Here is a 21,613-nt window from a genome sequence, read left to right on the forward strand (position 1 = left end):
AGGATTCCAAATCATTACCCAAAAGACATTCCACTTGGAGGTCTGAACTAACTACATCCTTTTTGAGGCCAGTTACCCCTCCCCAGGAGAAGTTAACAACTGCCATACTGTGATTGGTAGTAACGTTGCTAGCATTGGTCACTAGGTAGTCTGAACCTAGTATGATCTGATCAGGGTCCACAAAGGCTGGTGTCACCATAGTGACTGGGTGTCTCTGAACATCAACCTGTACTGTTCAGTTGTTAGGCCAAACCCATCAATCAGTGCATTTTTCAGGACTTGGTAGTCATTAGCATCCTCATCTCTAACAGTGAGGAGCTTATCTCTGCCTTTACCTTTAAAGGGGAGCCACAATATAGCTGCCCACTGACCCTGGGGTAACTGCTGTACTTTGCAGGCCCTCTCCAGAGCAGTCATCCATTTGTGGATGTCATCCACCGCCTTATAGGGGGGCACTATTCTACTCAGGTGTCTATTATCAAAACTCCTGTCTTTATCCCTAGGGATACTGCTGCCACCAGTGGGTTCTATCCCACTCAATTTCTGTTCTCTGGCAAAAGCACGTTTCTCCTTGGCAAGGGCAAGTTCTTCCCTTTGGATCCTCAGATTAATGTCCTTCATCTTTGCCTCGTGTTCTCTCCTCTGAGGGGAAGTCATCCCCCTCTGAGCAGATACATGAGAGACATGGGAGTGAATAGATTTGTTACAGTCTCTGGACTGAGACCTACTTCTTCTATTCCCAAGGTTAGGCCTTCTTGTGGCTAGGTCTGGGGCTCCCCCAAACCCATCCCCATGTAGGCTTAAGTTGGCCCTTGTAAGTCTGCTAACTAAAGCTTGGCCATTGTCTACCTCTCCATCAGAGGAGTTCCCATCTTTCCTACCATCTACATCTTCTGTTTCAGGGAGGTTAGAGTCAGGGTCACTTCTAAGAGGGGCATGCTTCCATCTGCTGGGTCTGACGGGCCTGGGTTAGAGGCCCTTCTGGCATCATAGGTCTCTAAGAGTCCTAACAGAAAAAGAAGGATCGGGTTGGAACCCTGTTTCAGTTTCCTGGAGGTACACAATTGTCTCATCTCCTGGAAGCTGGGTGCTGCATATCTGGAAAGGAACTGTGGAGGATCACTAATCACAAGGGGAGTCACTGTGGCATCTCCCATGATAGACATGCTTTCTAGTTTAGGGGTGGTGTGTGCACCTACCTACACTATGGGTTTTCCTACTGATCCCTTGCTAAGAGTTGTAGTCTGGGTGTGCTAGGCCCTTTCTACTACAACAGCTGGTTCAGTAGAACTCAGAGTATTTCTAAGCTTGTTATATGTACCTATGGTACCTTATGTGATATTTCAAATGATATCTCAAGATTATATTTGGTAAAAACAACAGCAAGCTCAAATCCCAACTGCTGCACACCAATGTGAGAAGTTGGCCTGATATATGATGCTCACTAGTTCTAGTGATCACTTTGTATCAGTCCAAACAACCCTTATGGGGATTGGTTGTAAGTCAACCTTCTAGACCAGCTATTCTAATGGTTAATGGTAGCATGGACAAAGCAGTCTTAGGCTAAACTCTTTTGCCATGTGAAGCCAGCTGTTTTACCACATATAACCCCTTGAATACCAGATGAAAGGACACCACACAGGTTGTTATGAAAATAAACAATATATTTATTACTAACAAACACCTCTGAACTCTTTATGAGATCAGAGGGCTAAGCACATGACAATGCTCTTCAGAAAAATACAATAAGTTGCACAAATTACAATGGTGTCCTAGGGGCTCGGCAAACCATATACTAAGTAAATGGTATAAGTAGAATGATAGAAGAAATGAGGATGCCCAGAGGCTGTAGAATCGCTGGGGCTACACTACCCTAACCTCAGGTAAGGAGCAAGAGGCCCACGGGACGCATGTGCAGTGTTAGAACACACACGCGGATTTCAATGCAAAGTCAATGGGCATGAACAAATTACGAAATAGGTAAGTAAAGACAGTTCCGACTGGTTGAGACAAACTGCAGGATACCTGGAAACTAGGAGAGTCAATCTACCTATGAGCACCGAAATGCTCTCGTTACCTCACCCATGGGCTGCGGGTGCATAGGTGTGAAAGTGTGTTGGGTTTCCGCGTTGAAGTCAATGGAGCCTTGGAGAAAGATGCTGCAGGCGACCAGGAGGAAGATGTCCGGAGTGATCCAAGGGCGGATTGAGGAAGATGGAGACCTGAAAGCAGAGGGGACAATGTTCACAGTCACTAGCCAGTGACCGGAGTGGAACCAGGAAGGATCCAGATGATGTTGTCGCGATCAGGTGAAGAGGTGACGCTTGACTCTGCAGCCGCGTGAACCAGGAGGTGTCTTCGACGACCAGAATGGAGGCACGAGCTGTCCCACGCAGGCTCTCGCTGTCGGTGGTGTCTGTTCCGAGATCGGAGTCAACAGGCCTTGGCAAAGGCAACCCACGCGGTGAGTGAAGATGGCGTCTGGGGCGGACCAGGAGGGTCCGTGGTACTTCTCTTTTGGAAGAAAGCAAGGGCCAGTCTGGAGCAACCAGACCAGCGGTGTAGTTTTCAAAGTTCGTCGTCTAGGAGGCCACAAGCCAGCCGGCAAGTGACCAGACAACACGTCGAGCAGCAACCAGGCAGAAGGGCCCCACGCAGATCTCGTGGAGGCTGGAGGGCTGGTCTTTGGTGCAGGAGCTGCTCGGGGCTGGGGCTTCTCAATCCCCAAGCACTTTCTCGAGGGTGCCTCAGAGGTCGTGCTGGAAGCGAAGTGCAGTTTCTTCAAGATGGCCCGTCCCACGTGTCTCGTCGCACCCACGGATCTCAGCTGTGCTGCAGATGTGAGTTGAGGTCGGAGAGGTCTGGAAGTCCGTGTCTCGTCGGGCTCTCAAGTCTGGTTCCACCAGGAAGGACAACAAAGTGAACCGCTAGGACGCTTGATGGTGCCTCCAGATGCAGGGTGGTCACTCCTTGGCCACAAGGGAGATTTCTTCAGTCTTCTGTGGAGAAGAACGTCGAAGTCCAGAGTTTCTTCTTTGTAGAGTTGTTCAGGATAATCTAATTTGGAATGGGACCAGCTCCTAACTTTATTCTGCTAAAGGGGGCTGTACTAGTGACTAGGTCTCTCCCATGGGTGGGACCAGGAAGGGGGGTGGTTACACCCCCTATCCTTTGTCCGGTTTCGTGCCAGAGCTGGGGCTGGAGTGCCCCAGCAACTGGTTTGAACCGGGATATGCACAGGGACACCTTGTGTGCCCCAGGCATGTCTCATTCCTTTCAGCCCTGCCTATCTGGATACACAAAGTCCTGTCTGGGGTGGTGCTAGCACCTCCCCAGGCAGGAAATCCATTGTCCAGGCCTCCGTTGCTGGAAGGACTCCCAGCAGCAGGAGGTCAGACTTGTCTGTGGCAGCAGCATCCATTTTGTGATGCTGAGGCTCAAGTTAACTTTAACCGGGGTTACAGTTACATACATGTCTTATCCCTCTAGAAGGGTGGAATGTTACCCCCGTCACCAGAACTGGCAAGGGGGTAGTATTCCAAAGCGTATGACACCTTACACGACATGTTTTGATAATGCTATGCCAAAGTTAGCAATAACCGCGAGAATTATAATGCACTTAAGAGTATATGGTATAGCGTTATCATGGAACAGCTATAAGGACTTGGTTCTGAAAGCTGCAGACAGGCTCAGCTCATGCTGGAGCACCATCTCACATAATTCCAAGCACTCTGCCTTCTGGATTGATCAGGCCTGCCATAGGAGTGACTTAAAGAGTATATGTGTCCATTTTGGGGTTAGATATAGGTATACTATATCTACAGCAAAGGGTGATTACACCACCTTGCCCCAGCTGTGTTACCAGCCAGTTGTGTCTGTTTAGATGGCCAGCCAGGCCAGCTAGGCTGTGAGTCTGATTAGCAGGACTACACAGCCAGGGAAAGTCGTAAACCAGTGAAGCAAAAAGCTAAAATCTGGGGTGACCATAGGATTGCAGACCCTACTCTCCACCAGGGCTCTGGTGGAAGGGAGCTGCTGCTCCCCTTTGAAGGTCCACTCTATTCTTCTCTGACTGGGACTTGGGGTCACCCTGCCACGGGGGATCCGGTGCCCCAACACCTTCTCCATCGACACCTTCTGGCGCCACGTGACCCGGCGTGTCTTTTCCACCATCCCTCTGCCATTGCGCCCCTGTTGCGGACCGCCTTACCTTCCCTACTGTTGCTGTTGGCTCCACTATCCCGGGAGGCCCGCTGGCTAGACTCTTGCAGCCGCAATATGTTTGCTTCGACCAGTGCGACTCTGCGGACCCTTAACACTTTGTGTGTTGGCTAGGGCCACCTCTTGTTTGTGGGACTCTGCGGATTCCCTTGGATCTGCAGCTTCTAATGAGGGTGCTGGTGTGGATTTGCGGCACCATGCGTTAGATGGCTGGGAGCTGGCGGCTTTCATTTTGTGCTCTGCTCTAGACATCTCGCAGGGCTGGTGGATCTTCCCTTTGATGGCACCATTCTGTTCCACACCCCGGAGGACTCAGCCATCCGGATGTTCTTGGCGGGCCATCGGCCTCCTCCTCCTCCTCCTCCTCCTCCTCCTCCTCCTCCTCCTCTTCCTGCTCTTCCTCCTCTTCCTCTTCCTCATCTTCCTTCTCCCCCCTTCCCCCCCCCCCCTCAGTGACCGGTGAGTTGGGCTAGCTCTTGATGATGCTCTCCTTCTTTTTGGGCGAGTCGCCCTCGTTGTTGTAGTTCTGTGTGTATTATGGCCACTCACCCCTCCTTGTTGCGGCTGTAGTTCTGTTGGCTGCTGGATGGCCCTTCTTTGCTGTGTGTGTTTTTGCTTTACCTGCCCCAGATTGGCCCTGAGATTAGGCCTTCTGTTTTTTCTCTTGGGCTGCTTGTTAAGCCTTCTGCGGGGGTCTTTTTACATGCGATTTTTTTTCTGTTGTCCTCTGCTGTGGATGTTCTTCCAAAGAGGGTTTCCATGTCTTGGGACTTAACTTACCCTCTGTGGGGTAGTGGTAGCTGTTATTTAGCTTATGCTGTGCTGGCGGGGTTGTGGTCGCCTTCGGGCTTCTGCTCTCCATGGCGTTAATGTATTTTGCAGGTGCAATTTCCCCTTGCTGGATTATACTGTCTTGGTGGTGACCCGGGCTGTCTTCCTCGGGGTCGCTGCACTGTGTGCTAGGCCTGACCTGCCGTTCTGCGACCTAGCATCGTGGCTCTGTTTCTGCTTCTTGCATCGTGTGCTCGGACTCCTCGCTGCGGTGTGTCCAGACCTTTTTTCAACTTTATGTTCTCTATCTTGGAGGCTGAGATGTTGTGTTCCTCCTCCTTCTTCTTCTTACTGGTTTAGCCTGGCCAGTCTTCCGGAAGGGGGGCAGGGGGGGGGGGGGGCGCGGGCTGTTCTTTCTGCTTCCGACTGTGCTCTTGCTGTCGGCGCTGTTCTGTCTGGTCCGTTCCCTTCCAACTGTGGTGGGCTCGCCTTCTTTTCCCTCATTTGCTTGGGCACTCTAGGTTATTCTTTTCCTCGTTCTAGCCCTGGTATTGGTTGGAAGTTCTGTGGCCTTGTAGGGGCTTAGGGTGCTTCGGCCTCCCCTGGCTTGTCCTTGGTTCCTCTATTGAGGTGAACGGGCTTCCTTTCTTCTTTTTCTTTCTTCTTCCCACGCCCCCCTTGGGGTCGGTAGTGTTCTGCTTGTGGGGGCTCTTCCTTGCCTGGGTGGGGGCGAGGCTCTTCGCCTGTCTGTTTGACTAGTCCCATGTGGGACACTCTGTTCTGTACAGGCTGGTGAGGTCCTTTCGCAGACCCTCCTTCCCCGGGGGTATGGCTAGGGTATCTATTCTACGTTAAGTAATCTGCGGCTAGTAGTCTCTATCAGATGTACGAGTTATTTACCTTCAGTAATGATGTATCTGGTAGAGATGATTCTAGCTGCAGATTCCTTCACGGCCTGCCCTTCCTCCCCGTTCTCCGAGGACCTTTTGCGCTCTCCTCCCGGAGGTTGGCTATGTCTCTGGTGGGTGTATTCCTTGTTCTTTTGACAGGCTGTTTTGTCCTGTTTCTTTTTCCTTCCACCTCTATTGGCGCCTAGGAGGATGGATCTGGGGGTACTCATGTGCCCTTCTGTTCTGGCTGTTCCAGGTTAGAGGCTTGCCTCTCTCATTCCCTCCCTTCCTCCCTCTTTGTTACTAAGGGTCCCCGGGCCTCTGCTAACCTCTGAGTTGGGGTCCCAATCGTGCCTTGCACTTTGCCCTTTGGGGGTCTGTCCCACTCTGTGCTGAGGTTGCCTTGGAGGTTGTTGTTCCCTGTTTGTCTTGGAACTGGTGCTCCATCGTTATTCTTGGTTGGGGTTGTGGCCCTGCTACATGTTGGTATGACATTTAGCTTATGTTCCTTGTCTCAAGGGGGGTGGGGCTGTCTGCATGCTGGCAGGGTGGCTTCTCAGGGCTGTGCTCTGCTCTTTCTTCTTTCCCTGCCTTTGGGTACAGCACTGTTGACACTGCTCCTTATGGTGTTGTTTGTCACCATTCCTTTTTCTGCTCTTTCGCACACTTTTCCTATACTCCCACAGTTTTTGTCTGATTGTTCCTCGTTGGTGCACAGACAAGTTCTCAGAAGAAAAGGGACGTAGGCGCAACGGGGTGGGACTTATGTGACCTTGCTGACGTCATGTATGCGGGCGACGCCTGGGCTTAGCCGCGTGGTGCCGTCCCCCCGGCGCGCAGAGATGCTGGGCAAAAAAAGTGTCCGGATCCAGTCTCACGCCTGGTGATAATTCTACGTTAAGGAATCTGCGGCTAGAATCGTCTCTACCAGATACATCATTACTGAAGGTAAGTAACTTGTACTATATGTCTATTTCCCAAATGAAACCAAATCCATATATACGTCATTTAAAGAATGACCGGGCATCCGCAAGGCGTCTCTCTGTATCAATCTTAAGTTTTGGGGGGAAAATATTAGATCTGTTGAAACTATTGGTTTGCACCGTTACGCTACCTCTAAACTGACATCACCCATTATTCTGAAATGTGCTCTCCTTTTAATTTCAGACTTTATTTTATATTTTATTATTATGCGATATAATTCAAACTTATCAAATTCTATTTGTTTGTTAAAACTTGATTCCACCCAAAAATGTGGTAATCCATACACACTAAATGCATGTAAACAACCATAATATATACAATACTAAACCAAATCTGCTAAGAGACAGCAAAAAAAGGGGAAGCTAATGGAAGACAAGGACATTTTATTGGATTGCAGGACTCTGTTTGTTGGTGAAGTGGTTCTGTGCTCTGATTCCTGGAACTTTTAAGGGTTGCTGCTCAGAAGAGTGAATAAAAGATTAATGCTAGCCTCATGTCCTGGCATAAAATGGTGTAATTTTGTGATAACCTTTTAAGTGTTTGTTATACTAATGTGCATTTCTCTTTTTTGAAGGTTGCTGCGGTCACTAGTCGAGGAGTAGGAGAATGGAGTGACTTAATGTCCATTACCACCACAAAAGAGAAAGGTATGTTTTTTAAAATTCTTCAGCATTGATATTGCTTAAATTTCCTAATTTCTCCTCACAAGGAATACCCTTTTCCCCATGTATTTTAATCTTAACTTCTAAAGAAACCTTGTTATATAGTAGCTCTCTACAGTTCAATATTTTAGTATTTTTAACTGTGCCGCTAGCCTTCTTTGGACAATGTCTTAGTTTTGGCAAAGCAGATTTCAGTTAAACAATCATCCCTTTAGTTAAACAGCTTAGATTTCAAATTGCAATTGTTCCTCACTAATAGTTAAGATATGAGCTATTGGTGGTGTTTACGTATTTTCTACCTGCACACTGCAAAAGTTGTATTTTAGGAATGGATCCACAAAGGGTGTTTTAGTACCCCTGCACTTAGCATTTCTGTCTTTCCAACCACTAGGAACTGATCATGTGTTGGGGCCATCAAATATTCTGTTCTGAAAGATGTGTAATCGACCAGCATACTAGTTACACTGTCTTTATGCCCAAAGGTATTGACTGTGTTTCGACCCATAGAACAAACTTATAGAGTCATCATCAGGACGAACATCATTTGCAAATTCAGAGCATACAGGTAGATCCCAAGTAAATAAAACATATATTTGGATGTTTATTAACCAAAAAATGGGTGCTATTAAAAAAATTAGATCTGTTGTCTCCTGAAATATATATATAGTTATCCAATTGAATTGAGGAAAGATGTCCCTGTAGAGCAAAAAAATGAAAAAAATATAATATCTGGTAAAACGGGCCAAAATCCAATCGGAGAGGGAAAACCAAAACGTAAAGAGTCCAGTTACACATTGTTGACAGAAGTGTCTTAAATACCCAAAGCAAATGAAGAAGTGACCCACATCAGTGTTCAGCATTAATTAGTATTGTCTCTCACTAGGTGGCTACAAAGAAAATTAGCAAAATAAAGTGCAACAGGTCATCTGGAGATGGAAGGGTCTAAATATCCAGAAAGAGGCAATACAATATATGGGCTCAATTGAGCATGTATGTCACTCACTAGAGGGGAAAAGTACAGTTCCTTAGGCTGCCTTGAATTCCAAGTCCCACTTATGGCCATCACGCATTTGCAGCAGTGGAACGCAGAAACCTGCTTGTTCAAATGGATTAAACGGGAGCTGTGTGTGCTTCAATTCGGAAGTGATTGAAGGAACACCAAAAAAGGACCAACTAAATGAGAAATGTGGCGCGATCTTGGAGAAAATTACTTGTATTATAACTAAAGGTATGAAACATGAGGAAGCAACACCCTCATGTTGACATCACCCAAAAGCCACTTGTTCTTTTGCTAATCAATGTGGCACAAGTATTTGCTCCCACAAACAAGTCCAAGAAGAGCTAACAATTTAAGAAAAAAACTCTGCCATCTTGAAAGGACCAAAAAGTCCCCAAGGTTTGAGGAAGTGCACACAATAGAAATTTTAAAAAGTAATGTCCAAATTTGTTTGGAACAAAAAGTCCCAGCGTCCACAGAAATAGATTGTTCCAATCAATATGAAGTAGACTATAAAAGATTGTGTAAATAGCTGTATCTGAATAAAACAGTAATTGACTAACAAAAATAATATTTTGTACGAGTAACTTTCATAAATATAACAACAATTAAAAATGTTCATTTAAAACCTTTGTATAAATGCTGTAAGACAGAGGTGCCTTTAAATACTAAGGATGGCAAGAGTAACATAAAATGTGTCAAAAAGCTAAGGATACATGTACAATCAAATTAACAAATGCCATCCTTCCAATGTATTGAGGCCAGAAATAGTTGCTGCGCATTTAATGATCCATTTTTCATTCCCACCTGTGAAAGGATGGCTGCTTATCGCTTCTACTTGGTGGGAGCTTTACTTGGTCAATAACTTGCTAGGTGAATGAGTTTTCTGAATGGGACATAGTCATGAAATGTGTTACCATGGGTACATTGTGAACTTGACATTTGATTCTGCTTTTATGTTGGAAGATGCCATCTTTAACTTTCTGTGTAGTTGGTCTGATGTAAACCCTATTACAAGGACATATGATAGCATAAACTAAATTTGTAGGGTTACATCTTTAGAATTCTGGACGTGTGTGTTATGTTGCCATGTTTAACACTTTTTGTGTCAAGGGTTTGGGTACAAACTGAACAGATAAGCTATTTTGAAGAACCCATAACACATGGTAGGCATATTAGGCGAGCAGTGGTGTATTGTGTGGGTTACCAAGACATTGCTTGTAGCAGATTGAATCTTCTAATTTTATAACAATTAAAATACAAGAGTGATGGTTCCTCAAATAAAACTGTTTCCATCAGAACATTCCAATGTTTTTTTCATGACTGTGGTCATTTTGTTATATACTGGGCTATAGGTGCTATCAAGGACTGTGTGGTTAGGAGAGTGTCTGGTATCCGGTGTAAGTAATGTTTCTCTAGGCCAATACCATGCCTGTTTGAGGGCACATGATAATAAGCGTCTAGGATAGCCTCTTTCTTCTATTTTTTTCAGATAGTATGACAGCTTCCCTAAAATTTTCATAGGTCCATTTACAGTTTCTTGAGGTGCAAATAAATTGGATGTATGCAAGATTATGTTGGAGGCCCCTGGGATGAAAACTGTCGTAGGGAAGAAGAGTACTTCTTTCTGTAGATTTTCTGTAGAGATCTGTACAGGTTTTTCATAAGAGTCCCTCATGACACGGTGTGGGCTCAGTTTTTGTTCCCAATGGATAGTCAAAATGTTCGGGCCTTCGTTTTGAGGGATATTAGTATACAATGATTTGATATCTAACACAACCAGAAGATCCTGTTAAGGATCAGATTCCAGGTCTTCGGTCTGATTGATCAAATCCATACTGTCTCAGATATAGGTCTGTGTGAGAGGGACAAAGTCTTTTATAAAAAAAGATCCAGGTATTTTCCTAAAAGGCCTAAAAAAGAGCCACAAACGGAGACAATAGGTCTCCCTGGAAGGTTAGTAGAGGTCATGTATTTTGGGAAGGATATAAAATACTGGTACCCCGGGAGCATTATTGTTTAGAAAAAGAAACTCATTATGGCTTAGAAATTTTTTCTTCACCAGTTTTGTTGAGTGATAGTACGGTATTTTGGATTTGTTTGATTAGGTTACCTCTCAGTAATACATAATGTTCTGTATTAGACAATTGGCATAAGATTTCTTTCCTGTATTTGTCGAAGTCCATAATGACAATGCCGCTGCCTTCATCAGCGTTCTTGATGATTATGTTGTCATTATTTTTGAGGGAGTTCAGGGTCAGACGTTCCTCCTTTGTGATATTATAAGATACATACTCAATTGAGTTTCATAATGTCTGTTGGTACCCTTTTCTCAAATATCAAAACTTTTTTAGGCATTGAGATACTGGGAGGACTAAAGATGGATTTAGGGTGTAAAGCTGTGCTGTCTCTCTAGGTATTTGCTGGGTTGTCTTGGACGAAGACCTTAAGTCTAATTGCATGTCAAAACAATCTTACTAGGTCTTAATGTAATTGTAAGGAGTCACTTTTTCAGTGCCAAAAAAGGTCAAGCCACTACGCAAGAGGCTCCTTTCTTCAGCAGTTAGTGTATATCTTGAAATATAAATAATTTGGATGGTTTACTTGTAGTCTTATATCCCATTGGATTCCCCTACTGCATTTATTTTGAAAGTCCCTATTGGTAATATTTCCGTTTTGTTCTTCGTTCCCCTGGGTACTCTTAGTATTGATGACCTTGGCTACCTCCCCTCTCCTGACCACTGCAGCAGCTGTTCTAATAAAAAAAAGAAATCTGTTTGTTGCTTGTGTTGGCTCAATGAAGGCCTTCTAGGGCATCCTCTGAAGAGCTGTTATAGGAGACTGAAAAGGCAACTGATTTCTGGTTCTTCCTTCTCCCCCATGGTCTTTGCTGGGTGCTGAGAGGTGGTTGTTTGTAAAATGTGTCAGATTAATATAGGTAGACATTTTCTCTGCTGTACCTTTCTATATTTTGTTATTTTTGTGGTGTTTAAATAAAGTTCCTGATTTATTTTTCTCTTAATTTATCCATTGCTCGTTTTGCATCACCTAGGGCATCTGTTTCTCTGATAAGCTTTTCTAATTCCACTATTTCTTCAAGTTCTTTCTTGTTTTGCTCTAAAGTTGTGTCAATGCCTAGCACCATCTTGTGGCCTGAACACTTTGCAGCCAGATTTCTAAAACCAGTGCGATCTATGAGGTCATTTACAAAAATTGCCGGTGGGTTCCGGATTTGCAGACCAAGTGCAAGTACTCCTGCTTTGAGATGATCCGTTAACATGCATGCATGCAATAAAGTTCTCGAAAGGTCCTTCAGTTTCTGTAATTTTTCAAGATTTGTGTAGTGGTAAGTGGTATGGATTGGGTTGGGTTTTTGGCCAACCCCAACAGGTATGGCCCAGCATGTATTTTGTTAACATGCTCTTCTTTATAAGTAAGAGTTTAATCAGAACTCCTGTCTACCTCCACTGTTTGTAAATATGAACCCATTAGTTAATTTGGATTAACCTATACATTACAAAAAGTTTTCTCTGTCACAGAACTAAACTGACTTTTTGTAAAAAACCTCAGAAGTGACCCATAAGCCTAAAGAAGGACGGGGTGCTTAGGGACAAACGTTCTTCTAGGTTTTATTTGATGCCAAATCATTTTTCAATTGAGAATAGTTCAACAATACCAATCATAAATCCACAAGTAAATATAAACATAAATGTAAGGAGACTTCAGCTTATTTCATTCCTTTATATATATATATATATATATATATATATATATATATATATATATATATATATTCAATGAAAAAACCATAGGTTATAGACCATATATAGTTAGGAATTCGCATTTACAAAACCTTATTTTACTCGCATAAAACCATTGAAATTCCATATATAGTTAGTTGCGCTAACTATATATCGCGCACCCGCAATCCACTGCTGATGATGTCACATATTACATCATTCATGACATGGTCAGTGACATCACTGATGACATCACTGATGACATCTCAAATGACATCACTGATGACATCACTGATGACATCTCAAATGACATCACTGATGACATCACTGATGACATTTCATTTGACATTAATGATCACATCACTGATGATATCATTTATGTGATAAAACAATGAACCTCTTCAGACTCTAATATAACCTTAGATACAATCAGTGTAAACAGACACTTACAGACTGTCACTCATCCATGGAGTTACTCACACACCTAGTCAGTCATGCCAAGAATCAATCACACCTCCATTTCCTCAACTATACAGTTATACAAACTTTACTTATTCAAACATATACTAACACATATTTACTCTCTTATACAATCCCTGATACAAGTTCACAATGATCCATACAGCCACTCACACATTCACTGGCTCTTATGCACAGTTATTTATATATGTCAACTCTCACATGTACTGTGTTTTACATATGTACTTACTTTGACATGTAGCACTGAGATATCCATTCACTCACCAATACACTCATGCACACAGTCAACCGCCCATACAGCTGTTTCCACATGCACTTTTGAAACCATACATCTAGTGAATCAACTGCTCACACATCTATGCACAGAGTCATACACATCCCAGCCACCCACACACACACTCAGTCTCCCATACAAATACTTGGGCAACCAATCAATAACCCATATAGTTACTCATATAGCTACTTATCAACACATGCAACAGTTTACAGAACAACAGACATAATGATGCACAAATTAAGACAGTTTAGTCACTAACCCATGCACTCAGTGAGACACATTTAATCACTCACTCATACAGTCAGTCATGCACCTACTAAATCCTTCATCCAGACACTTATACATCCACTCATTCTTCAATATGTAAGACATATTTTAACTTCACAGAAACATACAGTCACTGGATGTTGTCATCAGTGATGTCATTTGAGATGTCATCAGTGATGTCATCAGTGATGTCACTGACCATGTCATGAATGATGTAATATGTGACATCATCAGCAGTGGATTGCGGGTGCGCGATATATAGTTAGCGCAACTAACTATATATGGAATTTCAATGGTTTTATGCGAGTAAAATAAGGTTTTGTAAATGCGAATTCCTAACTATATATGGTCTATAACCTATGGTTTTTTCATTGAATTTCAATGGTTTTTTAAATGCAAATTTCTAACTATATATGGTCTATAACCTATGGTTTTTTCAGTGAATTTCATTGGTTTTTTAAAAGCTAACATCTGTAGCTGTAAAATGTATTATTCTTTAAATCCCAAAATATATTTAGATGTTTATTGATAATTTTTTTTTTAATATTTTTTTTCTTCGCTTCTAGTTCGCGAACCGGGAAGCTTTCCGTTAGCTCATCTTGATGCCGCGATCTAGTCCGCGAACCGGTCAACGTTACGTTAGCGGAACAGTGACGCGCCGCGGAAGCGCGACGTATCACGTTATCGCGTAATGCGTCTAATGACGCGCCGCGTTAGCGCTCCCGGAAGTGCTCCGGACCGCGAACCGGAAGCGATCTGGGACGCGGCGCGCGCCGCGTAACGTAAGCGGAACAGGTCATGTGACTTGTTTATCAAACTTCTCATTGGTTCATTTCACTTTTGGTTTCCAAATGATGTATGACTAGGTCATGTGACCTAAAAATAACACTTTTCATTGGCTCAGAACTTTTGTTTTCCCCAAATCAAGTAAACCCCTCCTTATTTCCTCACTCTGACTTTCATCTTGGTGAGAGAAAGACCATTTATCTGAAGATCCACAATGGCTTCCATTGTTGCTGCAGCTGGTGCACCCCCACCACCACCTCCACCTCCCCATAAGAAGAGAGGACCACCCAGTCAAATTATGACTAACAGAGAGGAGGAAGATGAGGAAGAAGAAGAAGAGGAAAGAGAGGGACAACAATTTGTTGATGAGTTGCCCCGGGTTTCTAAACGAAAAACCAGTTTCATCTGGCAGTTTTTCACCATCCCTCCTGGAACCAAGAAAGTGAATGCAAAATATGCCACCTGCCTCATCTGTGACCACAGATTGTCGAGAGGCACAGAAAAGAAGTACAGTATGGGGAACTATACAATGCACCGTCACATGAGCAGGTGGCATCCCTTGAACTACAGCCGGGCTGAGTTGAGGGATCTTGTAGACAATCCGACGGCAACTCCTGTGGCAAGATCTACATCCACATTGTCTTTGACGGGAAGAGAGGCACAAGAGACTGTGCCAAACATCCAACGTAACTTCCAGCACATGAAGGTGTCTTGTATTTACTGTGGTGCTATGTTGTCATATGGCAACATGAGTGTCAACCTCATGAACATTGCATATGAAAATCATAAGTGCCCTAATGCACCCAAAAAGTAATTTTCTTTTTTTTTGCTCCAGTTGAGCCGTTTTGAAAGCCTGTTTTTTGTTGTCTCCCCTCCTTAAAAAACACAAAAAAAACATAAAACAGTTCTAAAAATACAAAAAAATCAAAAAATGTTCAAAAAATTACAAAAAAAACATAAAACAACAAAAACAAAAAAAAACAGTTCTTTTCAGAACTACCTCCCCTTTCAAACAAAATTGCTAGAATGTTTATCACTCTGGCAAGCTCTATTTCTTTTGGTTCGCTTCAAGTTCGCTGACCGGTTCGCGAACTTTAAGCGAACTAAAAAAAATATTTTTTTAAAAAAAAAGAAGAGTTAGTATAAGGGAAGTAAACAGAGAATAATGTAAAAAGAAAGACAGCTAGAGAGAGTAAATGAGAGATACTGTCAATGACATCATCAGCAGTGCATTGCGGGTAAAAAGAGTGGAAAACATTTACCTTATAATTCTTGTTACCTTTTTTAAATATTTTTTCATACTTTCAATCTGTAAAACAAAGAACAAACATTTCAAAAAATATTAAAACATGTATTTAAAAATTAGAAAAGACAAGGGAAAAGGTTCAAAAACAAACAGTTTTTCAACAACTTTGACATTTACAGAAGTCTCTGCTTCTCTACGTTCCCTACACAATCCTAAAGATATATATTCGAAAGAAACTGTATCTTGATATTGCTGAACTGAGGCCTATTTTGAAACATGATGTTTTTCTTGCACTGCTAATGTCTCACAATAGTGATGCAATAGCAGCGCAAAAAAGATGTAAAGTCATAATAAAATTGTGTCTAACATTGTAAATGATTGTTTTAGGATGCAAATAAGATGTGTGCTTTCAAGAGCTTTCTTTGAGGTGAGGCCTCTTTTTTTTATAAAAAAAAAACACTACCCAGAAGTACAGCACTCTAAGCATTAAAATTGATATTTACAGAACTCACCTTACCCATATGTACCACACATTTCTAAATGTATATCATAAGGACAAAAAGCATAACATTAATTATACATGTTAAATGGTTTATTTTTGCTGTTCTCAGAATGTATCAAATTTCACTTAAATCAGTGACTTGAAGGTATTCATCATGTAACAGCGGGGAAAAAAAAACACAATCAAAATGACTGTGTTTAAAAAACCCATACAACCTAAGAAATCTGATTTCAAAACTTCTTAAAATTAACTTACTTTCAATGACGTCGAAGGATCTCCTATAAACAGCATGCACTCTGTTGTGCTTTAAATATTTTCAGCCCGCCACTTTCTGAAAGAAAACCTCCATCGATACGTGAAATATGTTACATAGAAAAAAAACTTCTCTCATTATATCACATGTTTCCACTAGGCCAAATCATGTTGCCGCGATTCGCAAATCTTGTAATTCTTCCAATCAAATCCCGACATTTTCTATTTTCGCAACTTTCAAAAATAAAATATTTGAGATTATTTTCACAATCCTGGACTACTAATATCTTACTCTTCTTTGTCAGTCATGTTCTCCTTTTCCTATGACACTGATACTGCTTACTATGAAGCAGACTTACTTGCATTAGGTTTATATAGTTGAATTTTTAATCGAGACAGCATTGCAGACTTACATTCCCTCTACTTAAAATTTTGGTTTTAAAAACACCAGGTAAGAATTTTTAAGGTCAAACGGCAATTTTTTTTTGAACGTTACAACAGAATCATTACAGAATGACCAGCCGTTTCCAGACTTTAAGTAAGCTGTATAATGTCCTGATGTTGTTGATGGACCATCGTGATAGATAATTGCTACAGTAACAAAAGTCCTCCCTGATATTGACAGCTGAGAAGCCACAAAATTTTTTATTAAAGTTGACAATTTTGTTCCATCAGGCCTACATCGTTGCATCATTAAAATGACATACTGGCCATATCTACGTATAAATAATGTTGACATCATATCACATTTACATTGGCTACACTCCATGTTGTGATCCGCTGCATTTACTAGCTTATTAAAGGAGACTGATTTACTGTCTGGCAAAGTTAAATATATAAATCTTTCTGAGTCTACACTAGTAGTACTTGATACCATACAGTTCTCGCAGTCATGCTGCCATTGATAAGAAAGCCCAAACAGGTGATCTACATCTACACCCTCAACTTGCAATATATCAAGCATATACATTAAAAACTCCTGACAATCTTGCTGATTATTTTCAGAGAAGTCTGTTTGACCTGAACATTCATCTAACAGATAACGAACTTCAGACACACTTTCTACTTTTGTTCGATCACTGCTACATTTCTCGAAAACAGAATTCAACAAACAGCATAAAATTTGTTCAGAATTCAACAGAATCTGTTCTTTTAAACTCTCTAGTGAAAAGAGAACATTAACCACTACATTTGCATAGCAGTTGACACCAGAACTGTTTTCAAATTGAAAACCGACAACATCTTCAACAGAATCCACTTTCTTTCTGCTAACAATTTTCGGTTCATTGACTTTTAGTCTTTTTGCAACAACCTCCCTACTATTACTGCTATTTCTACGTTTGCGGCCTACCACACGTTTCTCAAACAAAGGATATTGAGGCAAATGTGGCGCATACTCTCTTCTTAACCTATTGTATTCCTTAACACAATCTAGATCCGCACAAATGTTTGTGACATCACAGTCAATCAAGTACAATCCCGATAAAGTTCTAACTCGTGACAATGCCACATATGCCATACCCTCCTTGAACACAGAACTGCCAATATTCACCAATGCACAGTCTACACTTAAACCTTGCGATTTATGGATTGTCACCGCATATGCCAAGCAAACAGGAAACTGTTTACGGCGAACATATAAATCTTTAACAAGCAAAAACCTAGCAGAACAACGACCAATTTGCTGTACTTCCTCAATGCCATCAAATTTAATTTTTAAAAATTCTATTCCATCTCTATTTCTGTATTTCTCAAAATCAACAACATTACCCATTGATCCATTTACCAGACCTCTTTCTACATGTAAATTCCTTCTCAAAATAATTCGGCAATTTAAACACACATTCAAAGTCTTTTCAAAACCCGCTGTTTTAGATATAGTCTTCTCTAATGAATCCAATTTTGATTTCAAATTGTCTGACAAAATAATTGTTGATCCCATATGCTCTAATTTGTCGATAGCTTCAAGTTTCACAATCTCTTGCTTTTCTAAATTCAACATTTTGTTGTTGAAGATGGCACATTCTGCAAGAGTTGGCATGAGACATATCCCGGATTTCTTCTCAGTAATTTTATGAAAAATATTCTCAGGCACAATATCTTGTTTGGGATACAAATTTGACAGTAACCGTGCATTTAAAGCTTCTTTCCCATGCTCGGTCACTTTTCCAATTCTAATATCTTGTAGAATATTCTTGTAATCTTCATCCTTTGCCTGACGCATATTTTGATGCAGTTCTGCATAATTGAAGTTTAACCATATATTGACGTTGCCAATGCTCCCTAGGCACTTCCTGGTATCTTCATGCGTGAGTATTTTGAACACAGGTTGACCTTTTACTGGTGTCAGCTGTAGAAGATCTCCGAAAACAATAATGTGTTTCCCACCAAATAAGACATCATATTCAGTTTTAAGTACTTCTTGCATTCTCAAATGCACAAAGGCAAGCATGACATTGGAAACCATGCTTACTTCGTCAATGATAAGTAGTTTCATTTTCCTCAAAACTCTTGAAACTTCACAGCAAGCATCTCCAGATAACTTGTTGTATTGTAATTTGTTGTCATGCTCCACCGGCAGCATCAATAGACGATGCAAAGTAATACCTTTAATATTATGTGCTGCCAGTCCAGTAGGAGCGGTGACAACACAAGACAGCGATGACTCAGTCCTTTCCTGCAAATAACAAGAGATTGCTTTAATGAGGAAACTTTTTCCAGTTCCCGCTTCTCCACTCACGTACAGTCGGACAGGCTTCAACGACGTACACGAGCACTCTTTCTTCTCATGACTTAATCCGTGCTCAATTTCCTTGGTAACTTCATCATATATTTTCCTCTGCTCAACGTTGAGTTGTTTTTCCAAGTCTTGTAAGTTAACTGAATCCTCCTGAGCATGTGCCATGGCTCTTTCTACTTCATTCATAGCAGTGGCAGCTTCATTTTCGATAATAGGTCCTCCAAGTGGATCTTGACTCAATGAAACAGAACTCTGACTGTCCTGAGAACTGTCTCTGGCAATCTCGGCTGCAATCGTTGCTTCCTGCTCAATTTCCAAAGTTAGCATTTCTTGATATTTAGAAAAAGCAGGACATTCTATGGACTCCTTGGCTGCATTGAAAGAGTCTTCGTAACAGAGGAAATCTCCAAGCAGTTCCTCTTCTGCACGCCAAGGCTTGAAAAGTTGCAAAAGTGCTAAATAGAAAAACTCCTTTTTTTCTGGAGATTCGCCACTTAATTTTCGATGGTTTACTAATTGGCATTTTCTTTGCTTGACCAGGCATCCCTCACTTCCAATTACAGCATACACTCCTTTCTCAATATCTTCTTTGATGTTCCTCTTGAATATATAATTTTGGAGAACCTCATATAGACAAATATTCTCAAGGTGACTGCTTCGATTTGGATAATATGTATCCAACATGTTGGTCTTCAAAATGTCGGTACTGTTTGGTTCCTTTTCTGCCAAATACTCAATTTCCCGAACAGGTTTTAGAACTCGATTTCGCGTTGCAGCAAGACCAAGACTCGCCCAAACGAGACTCCTGGATTTGGCATAGAGACTTGCTGAAGACAATCGATCAGAACATTCGTAAGCTCCGATTTCTCGATGCGACAACATCTTCAGACTGAAACTGTACAACTTCTTGCTGAGGCTCTTTTCATGGGAAATGTCCTCCCACATATCCTTCAGTTCGGTCTTTTCTTTTTTGGTGATGTAAGATGTCACATACCGAGCCACAGCCATACAGTTGTCAGCCACAAACTGTATATCCATGTTGGCATTCCACATGGACAAAATCACTGGGTTGTAGTCATTGATGTACTTGGACTCTTCGTTCCTTTTCAAATTGTATGTATTCTTGGGTGATTTCCTCGTCACATTATGTCGCAGCGAAGACATCAAACTGTTCACTCTTCCTTTAGAAATCACCGGTCGTGGAAAGTTGAAACGACATTTGGTGTAGAACTTGTCCTTGTTTCTGAATTTACGACGACAGTACTTTCCACAACGATGGCTTTGGAAACGTAGAACTTGTTCTCTTAGACTTTTCTTCTCCGTTGCGTTTGGAACAGCACACGTAGAATACTGTTCGATGAAATTCATCACTAAGTCATCCGGATCTGTTCCAAATTTAGGTGCATCCTTGATCCACAGCAACATATGTATATGAGGGGCACCTCTTGCTTGGTACTCCTTTCTCCAGAAGAAATCCAACACCTCTCCAAGAGGTGGATTCTTTTTATTTGTGATGAAAGACATCATAGCTTCAAATCTATGATTGAAGTACCTGCATACATTCACAGGATCCAAAGAACACAGTTCTCCAGGTGTCTTGAATTCAATGTTTTCAATATTTCCATTTGCCTCTCGTAGAAATTCAAGTAAGTCATCCCAGCCATACTCGGCACAGCTCAGAGTGAGGAACCATGTCGGAGTTCCTAAGTTCCTCAGCATACATTTTAAGTCACCATGACGACGGTACCAGTACTCATTAGTACCACGCTGACACGCCATGAGATTAATTAAGTGAGAATCCAAAATACTGTCTTGGACATTGACTTTATGCATAAAGTCACTTGCCGAGATGTTTCGCATCTGTATACCACTTTTTAAGATGTGGTTCACTGCATATGACAGTCCAGACAGATCGCTTTCAAACAGGAGATGAAACAAATAGGGAATGCATTGCCGAAACCTAGGATCTTCTGCATACAATCGTAAAGTCCGGTATTCAGACGCAGGAATTTCACGAGGTCGCTCATCATATCTTCCTCCTTGACCTGTGGGAAATAGCTGTGGGAAACACCGAGCTTCCAAACTTTCCTCCCAAACACTAATGGGACTCCCTTTGGCTTGTTTCATTTGAAACAACTCAATAGCATTCCCCATCACTTCCTTGGAATGCAAAGGATGAACACTATAATGTTCATATATTTCTTCACTTTTAGAGGCCTCTACTTTCTCAATTTGGCCAGCACACAAATCGCTATCCTCTTCATCACTTACTTCCTCTTCTGCAACATATACATTCTTATAGTACTTATTATTTTTCTTCAAATACACTGTTGCCTTTTTGACTTTCCTAACATCCACTAAATCTTGCCATATTTTCTTATTCTTTGTCGGAACCCCATTAACCAAGATAACCAGAGGTTCCTCTTCCACTTTTTCTATTCCAATTGTGTTAATGTTTTTGTTCAAATCTAGAGGCAAATAAACAACTCTTCCCTTTAATCCTCTCTGTAAATCTGCTGGAGGCAATTTCCCTGTCTTTGGCTCCATTCTTACAATAGCCTGAAAGGGATGGATACTTTGAATCAAAATAGATTCATAAGTATTTAAATCCTTCAATTCAGAAGGAATCTCAACCAATTCCAGATTATTATGAACTGCCCTAGCAGGCATCTGGTTTTGGTTTAATTTATTACAACAATAAGTACACACACGTTGATCCGATCCCAAATCAAAATAATTTTCTACCATCAAGTATGTGGCTAAATCCTTCCATTCACTATTATTTTCCCTTTCACTTT

At 41.7% G+C, this 21,613-nt stretch overlaps 1 protein-coding gene across 1 annotated transcript in view; it reads left to right on the forward strand.

The window, feature by feature from the left end:
• The window catches only part of SORL1 (sortilin related receptor 1), a 607,546-nt gene that overhangs the window by 423,073 nt on the left and 162,860 nt on the right, over positions 1-21,613 (forward strand). The window contains exon 26 of the mRNA XM_086949665.1: positions 7,441-7,513. Within this exon, the coding sequence (XP_086805791.1) occupies positions 7,441-7,513 (73 nt within the window). The remainder of the gene's footprint in view (positions 1-7,440; positions 7,514-21,613) is intronic.

Source organism: Lissotriton vulgaris, unplaced genomic scaffold (genome assembly GCF_964263255.1).
Source record: "Lissotriton vulgaris unplaced genomic scaffold, aLisVul1.2 SCAFFOLD_911, whole genome shotgun sequence".
Taxonomy (NCBI): Eukaryota; Metazoa; Chordata; class Amphibia; order Caudata; family Salamandridae; genus Lissotriton; species Lissotriton vulgaris.